Below are 12,968 nucleotides of genomic sequence, written 5' to 3' on the forward strand. Positions count from 1 at the left end.
GGACTTGGCATCATGGTAGGCGACGACTTGGACGGGCACGTAGCTCCTGACCGAATGCCAATTGTCTACTCCACCTCTCTTGTCTCTGTTTCGGTGCACGTTTCCTGGATGCCGTGAATACACTTCGACACGATCGTTCCTTTCATCTTCGCCCATATCGCCGTGCTCGAGTCTCGACTTGGTTGAAACTTGACCGCTGCCTTTCCCCGGACACGCCAGGCCCCCTCGTCATGGCCGCCGCATATTCTGCAACTGCCCCGGGAACCTTGCCTCAAGCCGTGTCAAGTTCGAGTGCTCCTCCGGGTACCTTTGCTCCGGGTACGAAGGTCCAGGTCGGCTCCCATCGTGTCGTTATCGAGAAGTACTTTTCCGAAGGAGGCTTCGCCCACGTCTACACCGTCCGCGTACCGCCCAAGGATGCCTCCAGCAAAACCACTATTGCCGTGCTCAAAAGAGTCGCCGTGCCGGACAAAGATGCTCTGGCGAACATGCGTACAGAGGTCGAGACTATGAAGAAGCTCAAAGGCCACAAGCACATTGTCACATACATCGACAGCCATGCCAGTCAACTGAAAGGCGGTGGCTACGAGGTCTTCTTGCTCATGGAGTTCTGCTCGGGCGGTGGTCTGATTGACTTCATGAACACGCGCTTGCAGCACCGCTTGACCGAGCCCGAGATCTTGAACATCTTTGGAGACGTCAGCGAGGGTGTTGCGACCATGCACTACCTCAAGCCTCCGCTCTTGCATAGGGATCTGAAGGTCGAAAACGTCCTCATCACAAATTCGACCAAAGGCGCCATATATAAGCTTTGCGACTTTGGTAGTACAGCTCCCCCAAGGCCCGCTGCTACCACTGCCCACGAGGGCAGGATCATCGAAGAAGACGTCCAGCGTCATACAACTATGCAGTACCGAAGTCCCGAAATGGTTGACGTTTGGCGTAGGCAGCCAATCGACGAAAAGAGTGATATCTGGGCTCTGGGTGTCTTGTTGTACAAGCTATGTTACTATACCACGCCTTTCGAGGAAGTTGGTCAGATGGCAATCTTGAATGCTTCGTTTAAATATCCGCACTATCCTCCTTTCTCAACGCGGCTTAAAGCTTTGATCGGTTAGTATCTTACTATTAGGCTACGCTCGCTCCACTAATTGCGATGTGCAGGCTCTTGTTTACGAGAAGACCCTCGCCAGAGACCCAATATCTACCAGGTCATTAGCGAGGTCTGCAGTATGCGTAGTACTACAGTGCCCATCAAAGACGTTCGTGCTATTGACTCGGTCTCACGCTCAAGATCCTTCTCTAACCGCATACAGATCTATGCACAACGCACCCAATCTGAGGCTGGACGCAACCAAAAACTTCCTGATCTTACCTCCCCCGTGGCCTCACCTCCTCCTGCAGGAATCAGTCATGCGTCGCCCATCAAGCAAAAGCAATTCATACCTGATATTGCTCCGATGCGACGTGGCAGACCGACAGCAGCACCACAACCTGTGGCTGCTAAGACAAACATAGCTTCTGCTAAGAGTTCTGACCCCTTCGCTGCACTTGACTCTGCGTCAAACACCATCCGATCTCGTGCTGTAGACGAGCTTTCTGCCAAGTTCCCTTCACTTGATGAATTTTCGATTGCACACAGTTCGGGAGGGTTCAACTTCAGCTCATCGAAACCGCAAAGGAACGACCCGATCACGAGTGCATTGGCGGACGAAGTATTTGCTCATCCGGAATTAGCAAAAGGCATGCCTGCGTCCAATGTTGAGCCAGTCTCCGCTCAGAAGCCTACCGCAAGACCCGAAAGTCGATCAAAGGCTGAGGCGCCACCAAAACCCAAAACATTGCTGCATCAGCCAGCTCCTCAAAAGTCAAACTATTCTTCTAATACCATCATTACCTCGCCATCTGAAGTTCAGTCTACGCAAAAGGCTCTGCCAAAATTGCCGGACGTCAGCAAACGACCAATTTGGCGCGTACCGGATCACTCGAGATCTTCGAGCCAGCCGCGCGCTTCGCCCTTGGCGCAGAGAGAGGCTGATAGACTACAGCCTAGTGCGGCTCCCGCTCAAAGACCAGCGCTATTAGACTCTCACCGATCAAAGTCCCAAACTGCTACGCTGACGCTCGCGAAACAAACAACCTCTTCCCGACCGTCCCTAGAAGGGCACCGGCCTTCATTTGGATACGAGGACAATACAAGCAGAGCGAGATCTGCTAATTCGAGACCAAGACCCGTCAGCGCGGCATATGTGGATTCCAACCTTGACTACCTTCGCGAACAGGAAGCTGAGAGGAAGCGACCGTCGCTTGAAATCAGAAGATCCAGCCGTTCTATCAGAAGCACTGAACTCAACTTTGATGATGGCAACATCGAGAGTGATGCAGACTTTCTCCGGAATCTTGAGAGCAATGATGGACTTAGTCGTAGAAACAGCGGCAAGAGTGCCGCCCATAACAAGCGCTCAAGCTTGTCCTCGCTTAGCTTCAGCGGAACCAAGAACATGCTTTCGGGCAGGTTTGGTGATGCATTCAAGCGGTTTGAGCAAACAAGTGGACCTGCAAAAGCTGAGAAGAGTGGACGAGCATCTGAGTCGGGATTCAGGACTCCTAGCCCCAATCCACCAATGCAGAACGAGAGCAGTCTACTCAGTCCCATCTCAGGCTCCGAGACCAATGAGACACCTCGACGTCCGGAGACGACTAACACTGATCTGGCTGACCTGATCGAGACAGAAGACCTACCGCCAGAGATGCGTAGAGAGATGGAAAGGCTACAGCTTGCTCAAGAGGAGAAACGAGTTTCAGCAGCAGCGGCCGAATATCGCAGCCGTGGTGGCGCTCCTCCAGTACCCTCAAAGGCAAACATGATCCAACAGCGCGTCCAGTCCTTATTGGACGATGGACAGAAATCCCCTGCGCGTAAGAGACAAGCGGAGGGATACGGACGCTACACAGAAAGAACAGAGACGGAGGATGTTGAGCGACGAGTTACACCAACAGTGCAGCCTACTGCAAAGAGGCAACCGCCGCCTATTGCGAGGAAGCCAGCCACGCCTGTGCCTGGCGAAGTGGATATGAATTTGAGATACCACAAGGTCAGGCAGTCTCAAACCTTCCCGATACCAGCAGGCACATATCCTCTGGAACACTCAGTATCAGCACCCGCGCAACGTACAGGAGCAGCGGCTCGACCCAACGCGCCTATGAAACCTGCCTCACTCAAGACAGGTGGGTCGAGCATATCGCAAGCAGCGTCATCAGGATTGGCGAGTCCGGTGTACAGTCAGGCCTCAGGAGCAGGCCGTGGACCAAGTCTTGCAGCATTGATCGCACGCGACAGCGAAGGGGTTGCAGGGGTTGGTGCTGGCGCCAACACGGGCATGGATCAAGGGTTGCGACAAGAATCGGAGTTTGCTAATCAAGCAGACTTTGATGATTGGCAAGCCGACTTTAGCAAGCGGTATCCAAGTCTGGGAGGAATTGAAATGGTGGAACGGGAAATAGCTGCGACGGGTGGAGGTGGAGGCAGAGATGGTGGACGACGTGAGATGCGAGTCCGGGATGTCTGAGTATAGGTGTGTATGAAGAAGTAGAAGTGTTGGACATTGCATTTGAATGTAGACGATCGAGACAATTTTGGCCGTCAGAGGTGAAATAAATACAGTTTCGGCAGGAGCGTTGAAGGTGGTGACGAAGGTCCAGGCTTGTGTTTCACGAAGAGCGGGCAGATCCTCCACGAAAGTCCGACGACTGCCCCAAACGCTTCCCCCCACCTTGGGCACCGTGAACACGACTGTATACACGCCCTCACTCTTCACTCTTCACTCTTCTATCGTTGTCCATTGTCGGGACACTCACCCATCTAGTCATTGTTTCCAGAAAGAGACGGAATCAAAGTCACAGCTAGAGCAAGGCACGGCAACAAGCAGAACGGCGCAGAAGCGTCATCATCACAAGACACGCGCGCGTCCATCGTCTCTGGAGAGGGGCCATCAATACACACGCTCCGACACGCACACACGAAACACAAGCACGCATCCCACACTCACAATGGCGCCCAACCTGGATCGCCCACGACGACAGCGCCGCCTTTCCAACGTTACCAACTCCTCCTTCTCGTCGACATCCCCAGAGCGCGAAGTCGACGATGACAACGACTCGTTCATGCTCCAGGCCAACGATTCGCAGTCATCCGTCGCCGCCTCGCTCGACCTGATGGACGGCGCCAACTTTGAAGAACGATGCCGCCTGGCTCCTGTTTATCGCCTACCCGCCGAATTGCTCATCTCCATCTTCGGCCGCCTTGCATCGACCAAAGACCTCATGTCATGTATGCTCGTGTCCAAGGACTGGGCGCGGAACAGCGTCGCCCTTCTGTGGCATCGCCCACAGACAAACAATTGGGCCAGCATACACAGCGTTGTCAAGTCAATCCGCAAGACCGAACGCTTCTTCGCCTATCAGGATCTCGTCAAGCGCTTGAACCTCTCCACGCTGGCTTCCCAGGTCAGCGATGGCACCCTGATGGGCCTGACGGCTTGCAAACGCATCGAACGTCTAACTTTGACCAACTGCGCCAAGCTGACCGACTTGAGTCTTACCAGTCTGATCCATGGAAACCGCAGTCTGATCGCCTTGGACGTCAGTCAGCTCGATCAACTCACCGACCGGACTCTGGAGCTCGTCGCTCGTAACTGTGTCCGTCTGCAAGGTCTCAACATGACGGGATGCCGTCGTCTCACAGACCAGTCGTTGATGCTGATAGCCCAAAACTGTCGTCAGCTTAAGCGCCTTAAGTGCAACAGCTGCTCCCAGTTGACCGACGTGTCCATGCTGAGCGTCGCCCAAAACAGCTCCCATTTGTTGGAGATCGACCTCTACGACCTTCCTCTACTGGAATCCGAATCCATCACTGCCCTCTTGACTCAATGTCGTCAGCTTCGTGAATTGCGCCTTGCCCGTTGCCCGCTCATCACCGACCAAGCTTTCCTGCACATCCCACCCAAGGCCGCTCCCTTCGAAGCCCTGCGTATCCTCGACCTCACGGATTGTCAAGAACTCACTGATAAGACCATTGACAAGATTGTCCAGACATGCCCCAAGCTGCGCAACCTCATTCTTGCCAAGTGCAGGCAGCTAACTGACAGAGCCGTGTGGGCCATCACCAAGCTTGGCAGAAACCTTCACTACATTCACCTGGGTCATTGTGCCCGCATCACCGATGCATCCATCATCGCTCTGGCCAAGTCGTGCACTCGCATTAGATACATCGACCTGGCTTGTTGCAGTAACCTCACCGACCAGAGCATCACTCAGTTGGCCAATCTCCCCAAGCTTAAGCGCGTTGGTCTTGTCAAGTGTGCTGCTATCACAGACAGAAGTATCCATGCTCTTGCTACCTACGGTGGCCGTGTGATGCAAAAGCCTCGCGACCGTCAACACAATGTCAGCGCGCTAGAGCGCGTCCATTTGAGTTACTGCACCCTTCTCACTCTCGATGTATGTTCAGAATCTACTCCAGCAACCACATTTCGGACTAATGTACTGACATCTCACAGGGCATTCACACTCTCTTGAACAACTGCCCTCGCTTGACGCACTTGAGTTTGACTGGTGTTCAAGCCTTCCTCCGCGATGACCTTACAGTCTTTTGCCGCGAAGCTCCAGCCGAGTTCAATGACCACCAGCGTGAAGTCTTCTGCGTCTTCTCTGGTAATGGTGTCTCACGCCTTCGCGAATATCTCAACCGTGCAGGTGGCACTGGGCTCGAGACTGGCATGGTCAACGACTCTGATGACGACGGTGACAACGCCACTCTTCGCAACCTCCCCATTCCACCACCTCCACCTCCTCATCACCCGAACCTTGTTCACACATGGCACAACCCGGCTTTCCACAACCACAACGACCAAGACATTGAAGACGAAGACATGGAAGACGACAACGACGGCACCGACACGCCTAACGATGGAATTGGCATTGGCATAATCGACGCTGCTGTCCACGGCCACATGCTCAACCTCGATGTCCACTCAACTCCAAACAACGACGCTGATCAGATGATCAGCGGCCCGGCTCAGCAGAACCACGGAGGTGCGCTTTGGGCCGGTGGCAGTGGTGAAGCTCAACATGTTACTGGCATGATGAGCGCCGCTATGCTGGATGATGTCGAGGAGGGAACTCCACAGTGAGGACTATGCTCTTCATGGATAATCCGTGTTCACGACACAACTTAATCACAAACACGCAATGACATTGGCACAGACTGTGGCTGGCGTATCTTGCATCCCATGGTACTGGGCAACGGAGTATACTTGCGGGGGGGTTTCTATTTCTATTCGACAGGCGTCAATTTTATCCCAGGGGATTCGGACAAAGGAGATGCAAAACATAGGAGTCTTTTTTCCGATGGGGGAAGCGAGCATGGATTGGGGAGTTTTTCTTCTTTTCTGTTTATCATGTCACAGAGCAGTAGTTAACTCGATTGACGACAAGGCGCTTTCGAGAATTGCAATTATACTCTTTTTCTATTCTAGAGTTTCTTGATCAATGATTAATGCTCTTCCATCTGATGTCGCGCTGTTTTTGTGATTGAATGACATATGACGAGTAAAGAGAAGTCTGGAATGTGGAAGAGGTTGCCTTCCTTCCTCTCTTCCATTTGGCTTTGATCATTTCTCATGTCTCACTATGACACCAGGCACGTCTTCGCCTTGCAGAGTTTCTTAGTTACCGCTGCGATGTGACTTGCTCTTTCTCTGCCATGATAACACTTTTGCTTGATCAGAAAACTCCTTCAAGATTGGATGTCCAATGTATGGACAGAGCAAGTGAGTATACATAAAATGCACATGGTTACTAGGACGAGGACCAAAGAGAATATGGCTCGCAAACTAGTGAGACTGAGTTGCTCATGTCTGGATCCTGTATATGCTCTCTTTATGCAAAGGAAAAGCGCATAGCGAGGAGGAAGGTACATTAAATAAAGGGAGAAACCTCTTATCTCAAGCGATAGTGATGTAAAGAAAGAGTTAGGTTCATTTGTCGTTATATACATGTGAGATAGTATCACTTCGAGTCTCTTTTGGTTTGTCTGGGCAGCACTAGAGTGATATCACGAAGCGTCCAAATTACATTGGCAGAGCGCCGTATGTATTCTGCGCAGCTTGTGTCCATTGTGAAAGGTCGAAATCGATGTCAAAATCTGGGTTGGTATATCCTTCCTCCCAAAGCCCAAAGTCCACATCTCCAGCATCGTACGACAAAATCTGGTCAACATCGACGAACGTGGTACTCGGCTGAGCTGCCGTTGTTGGCGGAGGTGTCGAAGCGACATTAGTAGATGGTCGCGAGATCAGAGAGCGTAGCTGAGAGAGCAGTTGATATCTGGCGCCAATATGTGTGTTACCTCTCTCGGCCATGCTCCGGATGAGCTCAAGTGATTGGTCCATGGCAGTGATCTCCGATCTGCTAGCAGGAAAGGCAACACAGACCATGACTAGAACGATAGCCGCAGAGAATGCGTGTTCTCCATCCATGTAGCCATAAGTCGCCACGAGATCCTTCTGCGCTGCAAAGGTCATCATGGTGACAGAGTCCTTGGCTGCCGAGACGCACATGTCAATAACGGCGATGGTTGTTGGAGACAATCCGTTTCTCCAGTCTTTGCCAAGGTCGCTTGCATTGCCTTGTAGACGTTTCTCGACTACATGAAAAAGAAGAGGCCGAGCAGTGAGGTTGATGCATTGATGGTAATGCAGGAATGTCGAGACAGATTCACGAGAAACGTTTAATTTGGCAGGATCAAACCGCAATTGATTTGGTAGATCCCGGTGCCAAGTAGACAAAGATGTCATGATTTCTGAGACGGAGGCTATGAGTGTCGAGCCACTCTTCGGCGTTTTTCTGTATATTGTTTTCATGATTCGTCCGAGGATTCGTGATAGTTGAGTGTAATGCCGCAAGCAAACGGCAGGACAGTATTCTGGCTCGTTGGTGAGCCTGCTTGGGAGCTTCACAGCGATATCCTGATCGTCAATGGTAAGAGGGTTACCACTCTTCACGCACAGAATGCGATCCAGACTGTATACACTCCACCAGATACGACGGCGTTGCTCTTTGCTCGCTTGGTCGAGACGCGGATCTGGCACCTCTTGATGCAATGCAAGCGATATAGCCATTCTCAACGCTGTACCCACATATAAGAATGCGGCATCTCTCCGATTAAGATTTTGCATGAAGTATCCTATCAGGGCCAAGACGCCCACGAACAGGACAGACCCTTCTTCGTACATATCTGGCAGATACTGTAGAGCTTGCGTGAAGAAGTCGAACCCAGGGGGTCCGTCGAAGCCAGACCACTGATTTACAGAGTATAGCTGACCGAAGGCCAGTACCAACAGTGTCTGGCAGTACGCGAGGCAAGCCTCCCTATCTCCAACATCTGGCAGACCACGATATGCCTGTTGAAGTTGTTCTTCAAACACCTCTGGCGTACAGAACGCAAAGATAGTGCCGATGTACGAATGCTGAGCCATGTAGAGACGTCTGGCAAACGCAGCGGGCGGCAGCATAACATTGTCGACGATTGAAAGGCGTCGGAGCCTTAGCGCAGAATGATTATACGTCGAATACTCCCGATCGAGGTCAAACCCAGGATTTGTAATGCCAACGATATCCCGGAATCTTCTACTAAGGATGGTCGACGAAGAGCTGCCTAAATAGTGATGTTTGCCAGAAGGACTCATGACGAGATTAGCGAAGTTGTCCATGAGAGGGTTGACATCAAGCTCCGGATCGGTCTTTGCATTGATACAAGTAGGCTGACTGTTTGTCGCTGCTGAGCCTGCTACGACTCTATATTAGTAAGATGATTGTAAAGACAATGACAGGTCGTGCTAAATACCCTCATATGACTTGAGTCTAGCTTCGAGCTCTCGCAGATAACTAGGCGATTGGTTAGCTAATGCTTCTGTTGACTTTGTCGTCGAGACTACCTTTCTGAGACTTGTATCTTCCGACCAGATTCGTAAACACATTCGTATCTGCCTTCTTTGCAACTCGCACAGATGGGTTGCTCCTTAGAACAATACGTGCGACGACCCCTACATCGTTTGCAGGCCACCGGGCGGATGAGATTGCTCTCTGACAATGGCGAGGTGCCTGCTATATTTGCAGCCATTGCTTTTGTTCTACATCGGTCTTGTTGATCATGTCAGATGGCAGGAGCGAGACTACCCCGGACTCATCCAGGTTGGAGAGACGGTCGGCTCTCGATGACAGGAACTGTTCGAGATGTCGTCACGGAACAATGCGAGAGAATGCGAGAACGCAAGAACGAAGTCTTGTTCTTGGAGATGGAACAACGTGTCGAGGGGCTGGTATTGGCTCGCGGCATCACGAACATGATGTGATAATAGATATTAGTAGCAAGCGCGCCAACGACGAGTCAGACGTTGCTGTTCCTGTCCATCTTCGGCTGAAGACGGCTTGGCTTCGCGTTTCGTCCCCGATCGTTATCTCGCCATTCCTTCCGCGCACATTGAGAGCGATCAAAGGTTGCAAGGTTCAACAACAGTGTCGGTCATGGCGAGCGAACGGGGTCTTATCTCCTGGAGACATTGTATTGCCGCCCATGCGGGGTACAAGCCTCGTGGTGGAAGGCATATCTACAGGATAGGCAGAAGATCGGCCGAGAGTCCTAAGAGGCAAGTTCAACATACATATTGCACAGGTAGGTATCTTTCGACTCTCTCATCAATCTATCATCGATTTCATCTCACTATTCAATATGCCCGAAAAATATGACGACCATGCATTGGACGGCGAGAAGAACGCTGTCGATGTACAGCTCGGAGAGTTCATCGACCCTGCCAGGGAGAAGAAGCTTCTTGCCAAGTTGGACTTAGCATTGGTTCCTATCATCATGTTGACCTACTTGGCTTGCTTTCTTGACCGGAGCAATATCGGCAATGCATGAGCAGATTACCAAGCAGTCGAGGATGACCTACTGACAAGGAACAGGTGAAAGTCGCCGGTATGCCTGAGGACATTGGTGCAAGTGCAGAGCAGTTCTCAACGGCCGTTTCCTTGATGTATTTGACGTACGTTTTGTGTGAAACTCCCTGGGCAGTTCTGTTAAAGAAGTTTACACCCAAATACACCATCGGCGGCCTTTGCGTCGTCTGGTCTTTGACGACGATCTTCAGCGGATTCGTCACCAGCGTTGGTGGTCTCTATGCAGCTCGTTTAGTCCTTGGTGCATGTGAGGGTGGTCTCTTCCCAGGTCTGAACCTATACCTTACCATGATCTACAAGAGAGAGGAGATGGCCAAGCGTGTGGCCTATCTTTTCGTTTGCACGGCTCTCGCTGGCGCCTTTGGTGGTCTCCTTGCCTACGGCATCTTGCAGATGGATGGTGTGGCTGGCATGGCTGGTTGGAGATGGGTCTACATCATTGAGGTCAGTTGTCAGGATTACACGGAGGACCTATGCTTACGTTGACCAGGGAATATTTTCCGTTGGCGTTGCCGTCGTAGTATTTGTCTTCTTGCCAAACGACCCCAATAACGCCTACTTCTTGAATGATGACGATAAGCGTTTGATGCAGATCAGAGCCAGACAACGTGCGGCATACATGGGGTCTGAAGACTTCAGCTGGGCGGAAGTCAAGATCGCCCTCACGGATCCCAAGGTCGTCCTCAGGTATGCACCATATCTCGATGCATGTAACAATCGAGTGCTAACACAGATATACAGTGGTTTGATCCAATTCTGCCAGGATATCTTGCTCTACGGATTCTCCACCTTCTTGCCCAGCATCATCAAGTCATTAGGCTATGACTCACTTCAAGCGCAATATCTGACCATCCCTGTCTATATATTTGGTGGCCTCGCGTTCTTAGCTGTTGCTTGGTTCTCAGACCGTACAAGTATTAGGGGCCCTCTTGTGGCGTTCGCAAACATCTTCGGCATAATTGGGTATATCTTGATCATCTGTCCCACGCCGAATGGTGTCAAGTTCTTTGGCACATTCCTCTGCGCGGTGGCTGTCTACAATGGACCTGGGTTGAACATGAGTTGGCTCAACGTCAATGTCGCACCACAATACCGTCGAGCTACCGCGATCGGTTTCCAGCAGACTATCGGTAATACTGCAGGTATCGTCGCAGGCCAGATCTACAGGAAGAGTCCCTATGTTCTCGGTAACGCGTTCTCGCTTGGAGCTCTCGGTATGGCACAGATCTTGATTGCTTGCAAGTGGCTGTACCTCCGTCACTGCAACAACGTCAAGCAGAGGATCGCAGACGGTGCGGAAGACACCAGAAGGGTACAGACTGGCGACGCTGCTACAGACTTCAAATACCACCTATAGAGGTAGGAGGAAGTTTTATGTCCAATCATGTTAGACGCAGCTCTTACGCTGTAACAATATATATCTCATTTCACATCTCGCATCTCACATCATTGATTGCTTCAGACACACTTTATATGCTCCGAACTTCAACCTTGACAAGATCAGGCTTATAGGAGGAGGAAGGTCGCGCAAGTTAAGTTGATACAGCACTGTGCTCCCAGCTGATACGATTGTTTTCACGTCTTCATGGAATATGACCGGATAGACAAATTTCGGGCTCCTCCACTCTGCCGATGGTGCCGTGTCATTGCTCACACGCAGTGCCCTGGCTTAATCGTGGCCGAGGACTTCTGCGCTGGGTCTTGCCGATGGATCCTCACTTGAAATAACAATAAACTATCGTCTATATGTGGGTCTAAGATAATGTACATCCGTACTTATGTTTCAGAAGCTACACGCTAAACACATCTCCATCCTTGATATCGAGAAGAATCATATGTCCTGGAGCGTGCCCTAGGACAGTACCTTTCAGTCCAGCTCGCATCACAGCTTCCTGAGGGGTCACACCGCAGCCCCAGAAGACAGGCACGACGTCCTCATTAGCTGAATCTAATGATTGTCCGTTGACCTCTAGTGGTGCGTCGCCCCAATCAGGCTTGTTGATGTCTTCGATGCCTAACTTTTCCATAGCATCCCAACCCCAAGCTATAGGCTCTCCATGCGTGGTCACAAACGGACGAGTGATGTCTCTCACTCTTTCAACAACAGCCCGCTTGTAGGGACGCATCGATACAACAAACGTTGATCCGGTGAATACACCAGCAGGACATAGCTGGATGTTTGTGCGATACATCGGAACATTCCGTTCCATGATAGTGTGACGAGGTGGCAGGCTGTTGTTGGTCAAGGCGGTCTCGAAGCTGTATGAACATCCTATCAAGAAAGCGACGTGGTCCTCGGTCCATTCTGTCGCGATATCGGTGACGTGTGAAGTCGCTAGTTGACCGTCGCGGTATATCATGTATCGAGGAGCATCGTGTCGGATGTCGAGGTCAGAGGCAATCTCATCGCCTGTCAATCCATCAATGTAGGATTTTAGACTGTGATATGAGCCAATCTGTGAGGATTCGGCGAGCAAAGGACATGGAACGGGGTTTCGAGCACAAAGAAGCCGAAAGTCTATAGCATAGCGGGATGGTAGGACAATGAGGTTGGCTTGGAGAAACGAAGGAGCCAGGCCAGAAGTAACGCCAACAAGGTCACGCTTTCTCGCCGCTAGGCGGACGGCAGCCCCAGTGGACATTTTCCCTGTGGCCATAGTAGTGTGCTATGATTTTGCTTGCAACCCTCTACCCGAACGATACTTGATGTATTCATACCCCATCAGCCTTGCGGGCAAGCTATCGAGCCTCCGCCCAAGTACTGCGTAGGCGACCACTGATAGGCGAGCATGTCCTACGGGCATAGTGCGCGACGGTTATCAAGGTGTCTGTCGACATTCGGGAAAGAAAACGCCACAGAAGCGCTAAAATCGGAGTGGGTCCCCGCGCTTATCGGCCACGCATCAGCAGAAAAGGTCTCCGATCATGCTTGGTCAACATGGTCATTCTCA

At 51.4% G+C, this 12,968-nt stretch overlaps 5 protein-coding genes across 5 annotated transcripts; 3 read left to right on the top strand and 2 right to left on the bottom strand.

Moving 5' to 3' along the window:
* Window positions 1-55: 55 nt before the first annotated feature.
* AUEXF2481DRAFT_657119 (uncharacterized protein) lies at window positions 56-3,777 on the top strand. Its single transcript, XM_013489322.1, has 3 exons — window positions 56-1,113; window positions 1,165-1,262; window positions 1,317-3,777. Exons 1-3 carry the CDS (start codon window positions 231-233, stop codon window positions 3,567-3,569), a joined length of 3,234 nt encoding a protein of 1,077 aa, XP_013344776.1. The 5' UTR covers window positions 56-230; the 3' UTR covers window positions 3,570-3,777.
* Window position 3,778: 1 nt separating this feature from the next.
* Window positions 3,779-6,458, top strand: AUEXF2481DRAFT_657120 (uncharacterized protein). The gene is made up of 2 exons (XM_013489266.1): window positions 3,779-5,499; window positions 5,559-6,458. Exons 1-2 carry the CDS (start codon window positions 4,051-4,053, stop codon window positions 6,189-6,191), a joined length of 2,082 nt encoding a protein of 693 aa, XP_013344720.1. The 5' UTR covers window positions 3,779-4,050; the 3' UTR covers window positions 6,192-6,458.
* Window positions 6,459-6,965: 507 nt separating this feature from the next.
* AUEXF2481DRAFT_88165 (uncharacterized protein) lies at window positions 6,966-9,395 on the bottom strand. The gene is made up of 3 exons (XM_013489228.1): window positions 8,997-9,395; window positions 8,906-8,946; window positions 6,966-8,848 (listed from the first exon to the last, which is right to left on the bottom strand). Exons 1-3 carry the CDS (start codon window positions 9,179-9,181, stop codon window positions 7,131-7,133), a joined length of 1,944 nt encoding a protein of 647 aa, XP_013344682.1. The 5' UTR covers window positions 9,182-9,395; the 3' UTR covers window positions 6,966-7,130.
* Window positions 9,396-9,711: 316 nt separating this feature from the next.
* Window positions 9,712-11,455, top strand: AUEXF2481DRAFT_88166 (uncharacterized protein). Its single transcript, XM_013489229.1, has 4 exons — window positions 9,712-9,973; window positions 10,024-10,461; window positions 10,508-10,704; window positions 10,759-11,455. Exons 1-4 carry the CDS (start codon window positions 9,791-9,793, stop codon window positions 11,372-11,374), a joined length of 1,434 nt encoding a protein of 477 aa, XP_013344683.1. The 5' UTR covers window positions 9,712-9,790; the 3' UTR covers window positions 11,375-11,455.
* Window positions 11,456-11,534: 79 nt separating this feature from the next.
* AUEXF2481DRAFT_39115 (uncharacterized protein) lies at window positions 11,535-12,826 on the bottom strand. Its single transcript, XM_013489105.1, has one exon. It carries the CDS (start codon window positions 12,672-12,674, stop codon window positions 11,808-11,810), a length of 867 nt encoding a protein of 288 aa, XP_013344559.1. The 5' UTR covers window positions 12,675-12,826; the 3' UTR covers window positions 11,535-11,807.
* Between the last annotated feature and the right edge of the window lie 142 nt (window positions 12,827-12,968).

Source organism: Aureobasidium subglaciale, assembly GCF_000721755.1.
Source record: "Aureobasidium subglaciale EXF-2481 unplaced genomic scaffold scaffold_8, whole genome shotgun sequence".
Classification (NCBI taxonomy): domain Eukaryota; kingdom Fungi; phylum Ascomycota; class Dothideomycetes; order Dothideales; family Saccotheciaceae; genus Aureobasidium; species Aureobasidium subglaciale.